Source organism: Rhinoderma darwinii, chromosome 1 (genome assembly GCF_050947455.1).
Source record: "Rhinoderma darwinii isolate aRhiDar2 chromosome 1, aRhiDar2.hap1, whole genome shotgun sequence".
Classification (NCBI taxonomy): domain Eukaryota; kingdom Metazoa; phylum Chordata; class Amphibia; order Anura; family Rhinodermatidae; genus Rhinoderma; species Rhinoderma darwinii.
The window spans coordinates 549401971-549419349 of record NC_134687.1 but is presented as its reverse complement, the minus strand read 5'-3'; the positions used below and the strand labels follow the sequence as shown (position 1 = coordinate 549419349).

At 40.1% G+C, this 17379-nt stretch overlaps 1 protein-coding gene across 1 annotated transcript in view; it reads right to left on the bottom strand.

Moving 5' to 3' along the window:
* ACOT12 (acyl-CoA thioesterase 12) overlaps positions 1-16164 on the bottom strand; it is a 52595-nt gene extending 36431 nt beyond the window's left edge. The window contains exons 1-5 of the mRNA XM_075837731.1: positions 15688-16164; positions 14545-14614; positions 12050-12110; positions 11750-11851; positions 7179-7314 (exon numbers count right to left, since the gene is read on the bottom strand). Coding sequence (XP_075693846.1) covers positions 7179-7314; positions 11750-11851; positions 12050-12110; positions 14545-14614; positions 15688-16027 — 709 coding nt within the window. The 5' untranslated portion in view covers positions 16028-16164. The remainder of the gene's footprint in view (positions 1-7178; positions 7315-11749; positions 11852-12049; positions 12111-14544; positions 14615-15687) is intronic.
* Between the last annotated feature and the right edge of the window lie 1215 nt (positions 16165-17379).

Genomic DNA, 17379 nt, shown 5'->3' with positions numbered 1-17379 from the left:
CCCCAGCATTAGTCACTTGGGGAAAGGAACAGACCCTGCAATGTAATATAATGCAATAGGGCCCGTCCCTTACGCTGAAGTAACTAACACTGGGGCCCTGATAGGACTAACAGAAGAGGAAGATGCAGCATGAGAAGCAGAAGCTCCATGTGGAGAGAGCCGCCCATCAGACACGTCCTTGTCTACACAGCCGACAGGACCTGCAGTCTGGTCTCTCCAGCCTGACCCCACTTGTAGAATATAGAAAGGGGATGTTAAAATGTTTGTTTTTTAGTTCCCCTAGCATTTCTGTGCCGCGATTTTCGCAAACGTGGCAAAAATATTTATTACGATTATATAAAAACTGCTCCTAATGATCAATGCTGCTAGGAGTCCCTGCCTCTCTGCGGGAATACTGCCCCATACTGTAATAACGTTTTCAGTATGGGACCAGGAAGAGTATTCCCATGGGAAGGGAGGAACACCTATGATTATAGATAACTGATGCTAGAAACCCGGCTCCCTGAACTATGGTCTGTCCGGGGCATAAGGCTGACACATTGTCCGTATATCACAGACCGAACATGGACGTCTGAATAACGTCACTTGTCTTTGGTGCGGATTGTGGACAGAAAATTCACTACAAATTACAATATAAGGCTATATTCCGACGAACGGGTTTTAAATTAGACGCGAATAACGTCCATTTTTCACAGCCGATTTGCACCCGTGCGGGACCAGTTTTCACAGATCCCTCAGACTTGAGTCTATTGAGGGATCCTTGAAAATGGACAAAAATAGGATATGTGTTATTATTTTACAGGCCCTTCACACGGTCCATTAAAGCAACGACCGTGTGAATAGCCCCATAGAAATACACGCAGCCATGTGACGCCCATTAAAAAAAAAAAGTCCCATGCACGTTTACAAGAAAAATATATCTGCATGGAATTTAGGACAAGCTGCTGATTTTTAAGTCAGCTGCATGCCTACTATGTTGCAGAATTGTAACATATTTCATCCTTTACAATGTAAAGGGGTTAATATGCAGTCAATCCCTAGCAAATTCTGTAAGACTACACGCACACATTGAGGAATTTGGTGCACAAAATCCACATCAAAACCGCAGGTAAAATCTGCACTTAATAGTGCATTTTTTTAATACGTTTTTAGGTGTGGTTTTTACATTTTGATGCGGAAATAGGTGCAGGTTTTATGCTGCAGATTTTTTTTTTACAATTTTAAACGCAAGATAAATTGACATGTAGCATATTTTCAAATACGCACCTCAGGTAAATTTTTGTGCAGAAACAATATGCGACATGTAGATGAGATTTCTTGATCTCATTTAGTTTGCTGGTACTGTATTACACTGCTGATTTACCGCACTAAAATACCCGCGACAAATTTGCACGTAATAAGTATCGTGTGTATTTGGCCTAACAGCTTTTTTTTTAGCTCACCCTAAGGCCCCGTTCACACATGTTGGATTTGATACGGATTCAAATGACATTCCCATGATTCTGCATCCCATGCATATGAGGTTTCCACAACAGTTCACATGCTACGAAAAATTTTCCACGTGTATTTTTGTTGACACCATGAAAATAAATCCACCACAGCAATAAGTAGCATGCTACTTATTTTACATGAAAAAGCCGAGGATAAGCAACTTGTCATGCAAACTTTTTTGCAGGCAGAAAAATCAGCCTCGAAATTCCTTCAGGCTTTCTCTGCCGCCTATTGATGTCAATGGGAGGTCAGAGACAGAAATGCCTGAAGAAAGGAGCGTGTCTTTTTCCCGCTAGCGTTTTTTTTTTGCCCCAGTTTCCAACACTGTTTTTGCGGCAAAAAAAACCAAAAAACTGAACAAGGCCTTATTCTCGTGCAGATCTGCTACACACTTGTGGCACATCTGTGTCAGAAATCAAAGTGAAAGCCTCAGATTTTTGCTGTTGAAAAACACATTGAACTTTAACCCCTTCCCGCTCCTGGACGTACTATTACGTCATGGCAGCTGTATCGTTCGCGCTCCATGACGGAATAGTACGTCTCGGGAGTAACGCCCGTTTCGGCCGTCCTCCCGACACATACAGGAGCTGTTACAGCTGCTGTCTTGTTCAGCAGCTGTCACAGCTCCTACAGCGGGGACCGATCGCTGTGTCCCTGCTGATTAACCCCTTAAGCCGCGATCTCTATAGAACGCGGCTTTTTTTTAGAGGTTAAGCTGCCATCGCCGGCTTGCTACGCGATAGCGGCCGGCGATGCGGACTATGGCAAACAATGGCGTCCGGCTATGCCATAGACGGAAGCCTAGTGGGTCCTGACAACGTCAGGACCCACTATGCTTGCTGTCAGTGAGTAGCTGACAGTTCTAATACACTGCACTACGCATGTAGTGCAGTGTATTAGAATTGCGATCAGGGCCTCCTGCCCTCAAGTCCCCTAGTGGGACAAAGTAATACAGTAAAAAAAAAGTTAAGAAGTTGTGTAAAAATAAGAAAATAAGTTTTAAAAGTATTAAAAGTAAAAATCCCCCTTTTTCCCTTATCAGTCATTTATTATTAATAAAAATATATAAACAAACAAATAAACTGTACATAATTGGTATCGCCGCGTCTGTAACGGCCTGAACTACAACATTATTTCGTTATTTATCCCGCACGGTGAACGCCGTAAAGGAAAATAATAAACCGAACCACAATCACAATTGTTTGGTCACTTCACATCCCAAAAAATGGAATAAAAAGATCAAAAAGTCGCATGTACCGAAAAATGGTACTGATCGAAACTACAGTTCGTTACGCAAAAAATAAGTCCTCGCACGGCTTTATTGATTTTAAAAATAAAAACGTTATGGCTCTTAGAATAAGGCAACACAAAAAGTAAATGATTGTTTACAAAACATATTTTATTGTGCAAACGCCATAAGACATAAAAAAAACTATAAACATCTGGTATCGCCGTAATCGTATCGCCCCGCAGAATAAAGTGAATATGTCATTTATAGCGCACGGTGCACGCAGTAAAAAAAAAAAAAAAAAAAAGGATAATAAACAGCAATGCTACTATTGTTTTTTTAGTCACCACGCCACCTAAAAATAGAATAAAAACTGATCAAAAAGCCGCATGCACCCCAAGAAAACTACAATGCATTCCTCAAGGGGTCTAGTTTCCAAAATGGGGTCACTTTTGGGGGGTTCCCAATGTTTTGGCACCACAAGACCTCTTCAAACCGGACATGGTGCCTAATAAAAAAAAGAGGCCTCAAAATCCACTAGGTGCTCCTTTGCTTCGGAGGCCGGTGCTTCAGTCCATTACCGCACTAGGGCCACATGTGGGATATTTCTCTAAACTGCAGAATCTGGGCAATACGTATTAAGTTGCGTTTCTCTGATAAATCCTTTTGTGTTATAAAAAAAATGGTATAAAGAGGATTTTCTGACAAAAAAAAATATGTAAATTTCACCTCTACTTTGCTCTAAATTTCTGTGAAACACCTAAAGGGTTCATAAACTTTCTAAATGCTGTTGTGAATACTTTGAGGGGTCTAGTTTCTAAAATGGCGTATTTGATAGGGGTTTCTAATATATGGGCCCCTCAAAGCAACTTCAGAACTGAACTGGAACCTAAAAAAATAAGTAAATTAGGCAATACTTTGCTTCTTACATTATACTGATAATGAGCCGTGCCCACCCCGAGATGACCCCAGTTTTGACCATTTGTATAAACGGAGACCCCTATTAGACCGTTCCAGTGCCCGGTTTTCCCAAGCATTCACCCCCGAGAAGTGTATTTCTATTGATGAGTCCCTGGTACATTTTAAAGGGAGGGTTCAATTCCGCGAGTACCTGCCGGGTAAGAGGGCAAGGTATGGCGTGAAGATGTATAAGCTGCGAGAGTGCATCCGGGTATACCTACAGGTTTAGGATATATGAAGGAAAGGCCACCCCCAAACCAGACTGCATCCTGGACTACAATAGGTACATGGGAGGTGTGGACTTGTCAGATCAAATCCTGAAGCCCTACTGCGCCATGCGGTGTGGTATAAGAAGCTGGCCGGGCACATCATACAGATGGCATTGTACAATGCGTACGTGCTACGTCGATGTGCAGGCCAGACGGGAACTTTCCTGGAATTTCAAGAGGTGATTATCAAGAACCTAATCTTTAGGGAGCAAGAAGGGGGGGCACCCAGTACTTCTGGAAGCGGGGCCACACGCATCGTACCAAGGCGGCAACACTTTCCAGGAGAAGTTCCCCAAACTGGCAAGAAGGGAAAAAGTCAAAAGAGGTGCAAAGTCTGCTATAAGGGATGACACAATATATCAATGTGACACGTGTCCCGAATAACCAGAGCTCTGTATGAAAGTCAGTTTTAAAATTTATCATACATCCCTTGGTTTATAATTTACCCCAATTTTACTTACCCTGATGCACTCCGCACAGCTTATCCCCCTCTGAGCCCTGCTGTGTGTCCAGGCAGCTGATAACAGCCACATGTAGGGTATTGCCATACCCGGGAGAACCCACATTACAGTTTATGAGGTGTAGGTCTCTGGTCAAAATGCTCACTACACCTCTAGATGAATGCCTTAAGGGTGTAGTTATTAAAACGGGGTCACTTCTTGCGGGTTTCAACTGTACTGGTACCTCAGGTGCTTCTGCATACATGACTTCGCACTAGAAAATCCCCAGTAGGCCAAATGGTGGTCCTTTCCTTCTGAGCCCTCCCATGGGCCCAAACGTCAGTTTATCACAACAAATGGGTATTGCGGCACTCAGAACAAATTGCGCAACAGAATGGGGTATTTGGTTTCTTGTGAAAATAAGAAATTCAGCCAAAACTACATATTATTTGAAAAAAATAATTTTGTTTTCATTCCCAGCCCAATTCAAATAAGTTCTGTGAAAAAACTATGGGGTCAAAATGGTCACAACACCCATAAATGAATTCCTTGAGGGGTGTAGTTTACAAAATGGGGTCATTTGTGGTTGGTTTCTATTGCTTTGATACCTCTGGGGCTCTGCAAATGCGACATGGCACCCGAAAACCAATCCAGCAAAATCTGGACTCCAAAGAACACACAGCGCTCCTTTCCTTCTGAGCCCTCCCATGGGCCCAAACGGCAGTTTATCACCACAAATGGGGTATTGCCACACTAAGGACAAATTGGGCAACAAAATGGGGTATTTTTTTCCCTGCGAAAATAAGAAATTTTGATCACAAATGACATTTTATTGGAAAAAATGAAATTTTTTTCATTTCACAGCCCAATTCAAATACGTGCTGTGAAAAAAACTGTGCGGTCAAAATGTTAACAACCATAAATTAATTCCTTGAGGGGTGTAGTTTCCAAAATGGGGTCACTATTGGGGGATTCCTACTGTTTTGGCACCTCAACACCTCTTCAAACCTGGCATGCTGCCTAAAATATATTCTAATAAAAAAGAGGACTTAAAATGCACTAGGTACTTCTTTGCTTCTAGGGCTTGTGTTTTAGTCCACGAGCGCTAGTAGGGCCACATATGGGACATTTCTAAAAACTGCAGAATCTGGACAATACATATTTAGTAGTGTTTCTCTGGTAAAACCTTCTGTGTTACAGAAAAAAAAAATGAATAAAATTGAAATTCAGCAAGAAAAATGAAATTTGCAAATTTCACCTCCACTTTGCTTTAATTCCTGTGAAATGCCTGAAGGGTTAAAAAACTTTCTAAATGCTGTTTTGAATACTTTGAGGGGTCTAGTTTTTAAAATGGGGTGTTTTATCAGGGTTTCTAATACATAGGCCCCACAAAGCCACCTCAGAACTCAAGAGGTACCTTAAAAAAAAGGCTTGAAATTTTCTTAAAAATATGAGAAATTGCTGTTTATGTTCTAAGCCTTGTAACGTCCAAGAAAAATAAAATAATGTTCAAAAAATGATGCCAATCTAAAGTAGACATATTGGAAATGTGAACTAGTGACTATTGTGGGTGGTATAACCGTCTGTTTTACAAGCAGATGCATTTCAATTCTGAAAAATTCAATTTTTTCAAAATTTTCTCTAAATTTTGCAATTTTTCACCAATAAACACTGAATATATCGACCAAATTTTACCACGAACATGAAGCCCAATGTGTCACGAGAAAACAATCTCAGAATCGCTTGGGTAGGTTTAAGCATTCCGATGTTATTACCACATAAAGTGAAATATGTCAGATTTGAAAAATGGGCTCTGAGCCTTAAGGCCAAAACTAGGCTGCGTCCTTAAGGGGTTAATGGCAGCGTAAGAACGGAGCATTAGTTCTCCTTACATCCTCACAAGCGCTTCCCCTCCCTTAAGACTCCCTTCACATCATGTTGTTGCCCTAAGTTTATCGTGTACGTTAGGAAATCTCATAATGTACACTATAAACAGACGATAATACATAGTGCTCCATTATGTCCTTTTAGCCTATGTCGGGCTAGTTGATGTCGGTATAGCTTATTTTTGAAGCATGGAATAGCGTAGTAGACTTTACTATTCCATCCTGAGAGATTCTACAAAAAAACGTATACTGCTCCTGACTTTAGTATTTGGACAGTGATGTCAGGAGCTTCCCAATGCTGGAGTCCCCAGGAAGAGCATCACAAGTGCTCTACCCGTGGACTTTGTTCCTGGGAAAGCTCCTGACATCACAGTCCATATATGTAAGGTGACGTCAGGGGATTTTCCAGGGCCGGAATCCCTGGCCAGGGTGTTGCTGACGCTCCGGCCGTGTACTCTGGCAATGTTTCTGATGTCCATATAGTTAAATTGACGTCCCAAGCTTTGCAAAGCCTGAGTCCCTGGGCAAAGCGCTAGTAGAAGGCTCCAGCCCTGTTCATGGACAGTGACTTCAGTAGTTTCGCCTGGGCCATTCCCCAGGCAACGTATCCCACCGTATGCCATACAGTCGAATACGTTTTGGCTAAATAGATCAAAATCCAGAGCATTAACCGGTCACTGCCTGCTCCATGGTTTCGTTCACTGTAATGGACATCAGCACAAAAATCAGTTAATGCGTACAACGTACAAATGTGAGTGCCACACTTTCCGTTGCCCACCCATGGTAATGGAGGGGGAGGGGGCAGACAGCTGGGCTGTATGGGGCCCAGAAATTCCTGCTTCTATCAGACGAGGTCACTATTTTTTCCATGTGATCATATTGATCAAACATTTATCTTACAAACCATAAAATGCACAAGCATCTTCCATCAGATTACTATAGGCATCTTCATGATAAAGTCGTATACGCCTCCTCTCAGCTGCAAGACTGTACTCCAAGTGATCCTGCGCAGACTGAAGCTTCACTGGTTTTAAATTAACCTGCAAAAAAAAAAAAAAAGATTACAATGTGAAATTCATGTGCTGGGGAAAGGCAATGAAATAAAATATACACCGATTATTATCTTGTTGCATAAAGCCGTAGTTCTAGCTGGTTGTTGTATGGTAGGAATTTTTTTTTTTTTTTTTTTTTTTTTTTTTTAGAGGATTGGGGCTGGGTTCGACTTCCTTACTTATCCCGGAGAAGCATATAAAAAAAAAAAATAAATAAATAAATAAATTTTAAATAAAGCAATAGGCAACTTTAAAGAGGCTCGGTCACCACATTATAAGTGGCCTATCTCCTAAATAAGGAGATGGGCGCTGTAATGTAGATGACATCAGTGTTTTTTTATTTTGAAAAATAATCTATTTTTACCATGTTATGAGCGATTTTAGCTTTATGCTAATTACTTTAGTGCCCAACTGGGTGTGTTTTTACTTTAGACCAACTGGGCGTTGTAAAGAGAAAAGTGTAGGACGCTGACCAATCAGCGTCATACACTTCTCTCCATTCATTTAGTCAGCACATAGGGATCCTGCTAGATCAGTATGTGCTGTCTTATACAGACAAATTATTCACTGTCTAAACACTTCAGTAACGTTAGACATTCCTTCCAGCCAGGACAGGATGTCTATTCAGATCCTGGCAGACAAAAAATGGACAGAGGCAGCACTACCAAAAGGCATCATCAGTTTATTCACCCGTGCAACGTTTCAATCCAGCAGGACTTTTTTCAAGCATTCAGTGCTTGAAAAAAGTCCTGCTGGACTGAAACGTTGCAAGGGTGAATAAACTGCTGATGCCTTTTGGAAGTGCTGCCGCTGTCCATTTTTTGTCTGCCTGATATTGAGGACCATGGACCAGATCCAATTGAGGCGTGCACCCAGTTGCAGTCCAGTGCTGTGGAAACTATGTTTTGTGGTATTCACAATCCTGACACTTCACTAACGTTTGTGTGGGACTTACAGCAGAGCAAAGCGTAATCTCGCTGTAACCGGTCATTTACAGCGTGATCTCACGAGATTACGCTTGCTCTGCTGTAAGTACCACAGAAACGTTACCGAAGTGTCGGGATTGTGAATAGACATCCCGTCCTGGCTGGAAGGAATGTCTATTCACTGTCTAAGCACTTCAGTAAAGTTAATGTGTCAGTATAAGACACCACATACTGATCTAGCAGGATCCCTATGCGCGGAGTAAATGAATGGAGAGAAGTGTATGACGCCGATTGGTCAGCGTCATACACTCTTCTGTACAACGCCCAGTTGGTCTAAAGTAAAAACACGTAAACAGTTGGGCATTAAGAAATTAATTAACAAAGCTAAAATCGCTAATAAACGTGGTAAAAATATAGTTTTTCTAAATAAACACTGCTGTTACCTACATTATAGCGCCCATCTCCTTATGTAGGCGATAGGGCACTTATAATGCGATGACAGAGCCTCTTTAATATCAGATGGCAGAATGTGCAGGTGGTGATGGTCATGGAAGAATGTGTAGATTAGAGAAACATTTGGGTAGTGTCCGCGACAGAGAAAACATTTGCACAATTCTGGTAAACACAAGCTTGCCAGAAACAGGACATATAATAAAGCATGTGTAGGAGCACACAAAAATAAATATTGGGCAAAGGGGTAATTTTAGTTGAATTGGTACCTATTATATAGTTGCTGGGATCTTTGCAAGTAAACTATGCAAACTAAAACATTTTTGCAGCAAGGTTGATATTATGTTAGGGGACTACATGTGCACTATTAGTTTGCTTATATTTATCAGATATTTTTAACCACTATAACTTCTGCTAGGACAGGTCGCAGACCAGAAAGGGTAATTTGGGGTAACTGAGGAAAAGAGTGCAGTACAGTGGTGCTTTCCATAAAGACCAGTGAGGGGCTTCATTTTGATTCCTAACCTTTCTTGCATAAGAACAGTGTTGTGATGGTTGATTCATTGAGCGCAAGGACAGCTTGATGCCCTTCTTTAAAAATATAATATTACAAGTTATGGTTACTAGATTCTGGAGATGGACATTGGTCCAGGGATTTATTCTCAATGCCATATTTCGAGTCAGGGAGGAATTTTTCTCATGAGGCGGCAATGGGGTTTTTGTCTCTCAGGATCAATAGAGAATACACAGTAGAATAGGCTGGAGTTGATGTGTTCCTATATGCAGCATTTGACTTTCATGGAAAAAAACAAAAATAAAAAACTTTCCTTGTTTGGATCAGTTCATGTATAAACCCCAAATTCTGCATACATTAAAGTAATGGCTCATGACCATACAAAATACTGAAACCCCTATACTTTATCTTCTTCATACCCACGAGTGTTATGAAGCATGAAACACGGCCATTTTTGGACATCTCGATGCTATTTTCTAACCAATTGCATAATACAGAGGACTTTTTCACTGAACAAGTGTGTCCCCGTTAATGATTACAGCTCTTGCCCTGTAGTAACACCGTAACTTTGAACACAAACAATAAAGGTGAAGGAGGACCAGAAGATAGTGAACCTCATTGACTGACCTTTCACATATTAAGATATCAGTCCAGTAGTGGGAAAAACAATGTACACACAGACTTTGTGACACTACAAGTGGTATGCGATTGTAAACTCAGAGTGTAGTTCTAATCTTTATCAGTTGACCATATGACTGTATAGAATTTTTTGGAAGGTCATTCTGGATCTTTAGGTAAACAAAGTAAATGTCCTGCCTGACTTTTTTACATTTCCTGAATATTTTTATTTTCTTGGAGAATGCACCTCCATAAGAAATCTTTTTATTTAGTAATTTGATTACACAAAAGGGAATGAAGTCCATATCTACAAATTGTTCCCCCATGTTGCTAGTTATGTCAACCAAAGCGTGTGTCAGAGAATGTCATGTAACCCCTTAACAACTAAAAGCCATAACATATTTTTCTCGCATCCCAAAAGCCATAACTTATTTTTTTATTTGATGTAGCTCTGTATAAGGGCTTGTTTCTTGCAAGACAAGTTGTATAGCTCAATGGCACCACTTTGGGGTACATATAATTTGATTAGCTTTTAATGGGAATATATATATATATATCTTGGCAATTTCTCGCATGGAATAGCCTTCATTTCTAAGAACAAGAATAGACTGTCGAGTTTCACATGAAAGCTCTCTTTTTCTAGCCATTTTGAGAGTTTAATCGAACCCACAAATGTAATGCTCCAGATTCTCAACTAGCTCAAAGGAAGGTCAGTTTTATAGCTCCTCTAAACAGCAAAACTGTTTACAGCGGTGCTAACATAATTGCACAAGGGTTTTCAAGTGTTTTCTAATCATCCATTAGCCTTCTAACACAGTTAGCAAACACAATGTACCATTAGAACACTGGAGTGATGGTTGCTGGAAATGGGCCTCTATACACCTATGTAGATATTGCATTAAAAAAACAACGGTTTCATGGCTGCCAAAGGCACTGGGCCACTAGTGTTTATTGATGATGTGACTGAAGACAGAAGCAGCCGATTGAATTCTGAAGTGTTCAGGGATATACTTTCTGCTCAGATTCAACTAAATACAGCCAGGTTGATTGGACGTCGCTTCACAGTACAGATGGACAATGATCCAAAACATACTGCGAGAGCAACCCAGGAGCTTTTTTTAAGGAAAAGAAGTGGAAAATTCTGCAATGGCCAAGTCAATCACCAAGACTCAACTTGATCGAGCATGCATTTCACTTGCTTAAGACAAAAGTAAAGGCAGGAAGACCCACAAACAAGCAACAACTGAAGACAGCTGCAGTAAAGGCCTGGCAAAGCATCACAAAGGAGGAAACCCAGCGTTTGGTGATGTCCATGGGTTTCCAGACTTCAGGCAGTCATTGCTGGCAAAGGATTATCTACAAAGTATTAAAAAAACATTTTATTTATGGTAATGTTAATTTGTCCAATTACTTTTGAGCCCCTGAAATGAGGAGGCTGTGTAGAAAAATGGTTGCAATTCCTAAACGTTTCACAGGATATTTTTGTTCAACCTCTTGAATTAAACCGGAAAGTCTACACTTCAATTGTATCTGTCATCGTTTAACAGGTTTTTTTTTTTTAACCATGCGTTAAAAATATGATGTTAACTAACTTTATTTTACAGGTCTGTACTAATGTGGCGATATCAAATTTGTATTTTTTTTTTATGTTTTAGTCCTTTTGCACAACAAAACACGGTCATTTTTGTGTCTCTGAATTTTGAGTCTCAAACTTATTTTTGTGACGTTGTAGACATAGGTGAGCAGTCGCTTTTTAATGGTACTATTTTTGGGTACATATCATTTAATGAATCACTTTTATTAAGAAAAAAACCTTTGTGCCAAAAGTAGTCAAAATAGCAGCCGACCATTACCCATATGGACTTAATCAGCTTTAACATAGTAAGTGCTTGGTTTACACATTTCATTACATTACCTTTTTTGCTCCAGGTGGCCTAACCACATATGTTGAAAATGCTGTGCAAACATGTTTCTGGCTACTTGTAAATGGATCTTCTACTGCAACGTAAATGCCAACCTGCAAATAAAATGACATGCCAAAATGATTGATGCATGCACTACAAATAGCGTTATATAAATGTATTGTTCATGACAGACGTTTAAAAAATACATAAATTGTTGGGGGGGGGGGGGGAGAAATAGTGTATAAATAAAAAATATCCGATTTCAAATAACCATTTAAAATAATTAAGAATGCAAATAAAACAAGTTTTACCTCCATGCTCGTGTTGAATGCTCTATTCACTTTTGCCTTGATGCAAATTTGTTGTCCGATCCTAAAAGAAAAAAATCAAAATCTATTCTAGATAAAGTTGCATGTGCTGTATAGTTAGCCTTGTGCATATACCGTTTAAAGCAGCCATTGTTTTACTGCTCAAAAGCATAAAATAAATATAAAGAACTTTGCAAACAGTCTTGATTAAAAATACCCTACGGTTTTGTCTCTACAGCTTCTATGTAGACCTGTGTGACTCCATGTTTCTAGACTATATAAAAACCCTGTGTAGTCCAATACTGGAGTCATGGCTTATTTCCTTCCATCTGCCGAACCTCCCACCGTCTGAAGGTTAGAAATAAGAAGTGGAGCAACCAATGACGGCAAATACTTTGGAGCAATAGTGAACTTTTTTCTTTAAAATTCACACTTTCTTGTTCTCCCATTCGTTCAAAAAACCCACAACAAGCAATTAATAATCACATTCTCCTGCCATACCCAAACCCAGCTGCTGCCCACGGCACATGCCTAGTTTTTTTATGTTTATTGGTCAGAACAGCAGGGACAGCCTATAACAAAGCTTCGCTCATCCTGACAGGTCCATCCATACATAATACATTACACATACTCGTCACTGACATAAAATCGAACAAATATGGAAACAAATGACTTTATTTTGAACAGATTGAAGTTACTGGACCTAGAGAGACCACATGACTTTTATACCCTGTGAACATTTTATGTAATTGACCTAGATTGGATGGCACAACAGTACTCCCTGCTAAGCTACACAATTCATCTTAATAAATAGAAGGCTTTCGTGGCAGAAATGTCCCTGAACATCTATTGAAATTATTTACTTATTCCTGCTCCCATCCATTTAAAGTATTCATTTAGCTTGTAACCTAGAACAATTCTTGTCAGAAGTAGAGTTAACGGGCGTGAAAATGGCCCACTGCCAGGAGAAGTTTTCCACAATCGCCTGCCAGGGTCCTTTAATCCTGCAGCAAGACGACCAATGACAGGAGGGGAGGAAACTTCATATGATCTCCTATTGAAATTCCTGACAGCATCACGGAGAAGTCTGCCAACTAAATATAGACAATAGTAACAGCATGGGAAAATGACATGACTGCTTAATACGACCGTAACACCTAGATGATCTTATAATTAAAGTTGTACAGGATTAAAATAAACTATGGTTGCTTTCTTCCAGCATTACTCCTGTCCATGGGTTGTGCCTGGTATTGCACCATTGAAGGGATAGGACGGAGCTGCAATACCACACACAATCTGTGGACAGGTATGGCACTGTTTTTGGAAGAAAGCAGCCATCTTTTTCTAATCTTGTACAACCTCTTGCCTAGATTGCAAAAGAACTCTACCTACTGTATGGGCATTAATAGCATCAAGGCCAAGCCTAGCAAAGATGCATATGGTACATTCCCAGACGTGCCCAAAAAAAAAAAAAAAAAGCACATGCAAGGAAGTGAAGGAGAATCAGATTTCTCCACTGTTGCCCTACTCCATTATCAGAATACCTTCTGCATGTAAAGGGGGTGAGACAAATAATCGGAATACATTAGTGAATTGCGGATATTGCATTTAGAATAGAAAATTTAGATTGGATCTAACTCCACGCAACTGCAGTCACACCAGAATGGTCAGGTTTTAAAGGGCAACTAAACTTTAAAAAAAAAAAAACATTTGACATGTCATAGTGGCGTGTCACAAGTCTTCATCAGTGGGGTTGCGAGCACAGAAACCCCCACAGATTGCTAAAACAAAGTGGCAGAAGCGCTCAGGTGAGCGCTGTGCCGCTTTGTTTCAGACAGGCTTTCTTCGGAGCGGTGTCCGAGCTCAGTAGAAAGTTTATGGATCTACAACGTAGCTGTACGAGACCTTGTATTTTGCCACACACACACACACACACACACACACACACACACTCTACAGTTTGGCTGTATGTACTGCACAACACCACTGCATCCAGAGATTAGCAGTCATGTCTCAATATAGAACATCGTGCTGCCAAAATAAACACACACAGAGGGGGACCATTACACTGGTGGCTTGGGAACCGCACTGCATTCAAAATGGCGAGGATATACCTTGGTTTTACTTTTAGACAGTGGGGCTACAATGGCCATTATTTGCATAGGACAGCAACGCCCTTTAATTTTTTTTGCTATTAAATTTCGCACCATTTATATTTCTCAGCAAGAACGTTAAGGAGGGTTTTCTCCATAGAAAGATAAATTACTAATATACGCGCAGTTACTTATGGGGAAGATGTTATTAGGCCTATTGATAATCACATCTACAAGCAGGGTTTACATGGTGATATTATATACAGTCCATTACGCATTTGACTTAAATACATTTTGTCAAATGAACCGTGAACGTTATAGTATTAAAAAAAATAAAATCGAATGACAAATGCTAGATTATAGAATGTATGAGGCATAGTTCTTATAGGAAGCAAAGACCAGTACCTGGCTGTCTCTTCAACCTGTATGTCATCCACGGATGCTGTAACACAGGCCACTCCAGCATGTCGCTCCGCTTGAAAATAAATAAATCTCTTTGAGATAGCGCACAATAATACTACCTTAAATGTAGTCACAATAAGGCAGAATACAATACTTTTAATTTCATACTATAAAAAAACAAAAACAAAACTACAATAGACATGGAAGGTGGAAAAGGGCCCCTCATTTAGCTGACGCCACTTAGAATATGTTAGACTGCAACTCCTATAGGGTCTTACATGATCATGATCACTGAAAAGTAATGACCAGAAAATCTAAAGTCTAAATAATTTTTATTAGGAAGCAAAAAAAACTCCTGCATTCAAGAATTCAAAATGTCTCTTTAAAATGTATGTTTGCCTTCCCAGCTATTTTTTTAAAAAAATTGCTTCAATACATCTAACATAAGAAAGTAACTTTGTAATTAGCCGTGTGTCTAGAGATCCTATGCAAACCCATGCGTCACCACAGTAACCGACTACAAATAGAAGGCAGTATGATCAAAGGATCAGACTACACACACAGGCGGTTTTTAAGTCTGTAGCCATGGAGACACATTGCTACGTATAGGAGCTGTAGACCCAAAGTGGTAGAAGATTTTTAACGAAGGCTAATGTTTAGCTTTAATTTTTTTTATGCAATGTAAAAGTTAAATAACCTTATTAAAAGATTCAGCCAGTCACTAGTCACCTTTAAAGAGGCCTACCATTGTGTTAAATTACCCTAGATCAAGTAATTCAGGGTTCCCATTTTCATTTTAGATGTGTTTAGGGTATGGCGCCATAAATTATTAAAATACTACAATAATCATGTTTTCAATATTATACCCACTTGTGCCTTCCGAGAAACAATAGAGGGCACATGTTCATGTCTGGTTGAGTACACAAAGTTTCGATATATATATATATATGCAAAGCAGATAGTCCTGATCTAAAGATTGTATAGTATACCAAAAAGAAATTCAGCAGCACTCCAATAAGCTGGACAGAAACGTTGCACCTCTGCATTTGATTGAATAAATCACTTTATTTTTTGCTTATATTGGAGTGCTGCACAAATATACTACACACCCAGTCTCGATAGTTTTAACTTATAAAAAAATCCTACCTGCCAGACAGGCTGTTGTGTCAATCCAGGTGAGGAGCTGTCCAGCACTCAGCTCACCCTGGTGGTTGGAGTGCCAGGGATACACAGTGTGGCACATCTGTACTTCACCCTTCTCATAGCCAGATGTCAGGGCTGTGCCCTCTCTCCGGGTGTCCCCTGCTCCATCAGCCGGGTCTCTAGAGAGCAGCATGCGGGTGACTGTCACAAACTTCTGGAGGAGCTGCCTGGGGGTCGGGAGACGAGTCCTGGATCTGTGAGCAGCAAGAAGATACAATACCAAGCGTGCAGAGACCAGGAGGATTGAAGGGAGGATCAGGCTGTGTGGGCTGATAAGTGGCATGTAATCTAATAATGGGATGGGAGGGTATGTGCCCGGAGGATGCAGCACTTGTGGAGCAGGTACTGGCAGTTCACTTTCCAGCAGGTGCCTCTCATGTCTCAGCTGATACAAAGTACACCCTGTGCACAGCTATGTCAGGTCACATGTGTGGACCACAGTACCAGGGTCATAGCAGCGGACTGGCAACTCTCCCAGGTGGCATCAAGCCACACCTTGCCTTCCATTCTCACACCTCTAGTAATATCACCCAACGAAATCTGTATAAGTATATTGTACAAGATCAAGATATTCTACAGACCTAAACTCAAGCTATAATAGTTAATGCACTGTACAGTAAACTATAAATCAATATAAGAGTGCAATGTACACTAAACTACAGTGTATAATATATACATGCTGAACTACATACATGCTAAGCTACAGTCTATATTATATAATTGCTGAACTACAAGAGTGCAATGTATACTAAACTACAGCGTATACTATATAAATGCTGAACTACATACATGCTGAACTACAGCGTATACTATGTAAATGCTGAAGTACAGCGTATACTATGTAAATGCTGAAGTACAGCGTATACTATGTAGCTTAACATGCATGTAGTTCAGCATTTATCTAGTATACACTGTAGCTTAACATGCATGTAGTTCAGCATTTACAGTGTATACTATATAAATGCTGAACTACAGCGTATACTATATAAATGCTGAACTACAAGAATGCAATGTATACTAAACTACATACATGCTAAACTACAAGAGTGCAATGTATACTAAACTACAGGTCCTTCTCAATGAGTTAGAATATCAAAAAGTTAATATCAAAACGTGAAACTCATTATATAGATTCATTACACACAGAGTGATCTATTTCCAGGATTTTTTTCGATTAATGTTGATTATGGCAAACAGTGAAAACCCAAAATTTAGTCTCTCAGAAAATTTGAATATTGGGTAAAAGTTGAAGATTGTAGACTCATGGTGTCATACTCTAATCAGCTAATCAACACAAAACACCTGCAAAGGTTTCCTAAGCCTTTAAATGGTCCAACAGTCTGATTCAGTAGGCTACACAATCATGGGGAAGACTGCTGACTTGACAGTTGTCCAAAAGAGTCATTGACACCCTCTACAAGGATGGTAAGCCACAAAAGGACATTGCTAAAGAAGCTGGCTGTTCACAGAGTGCTGTATCCGAGCATATTAATGGAAAGTTGGGAGGAAGGAAAGAATGTGGTAGAAAAAGGTGCACAAGCAACAGGGATAACTGCATCCATGAAAGGATTGTCAAGAAAAGGCCATTCAAGAATCTGGGGGAGATTCACAAGTAGTGGACTGCGGCTGGAGTCA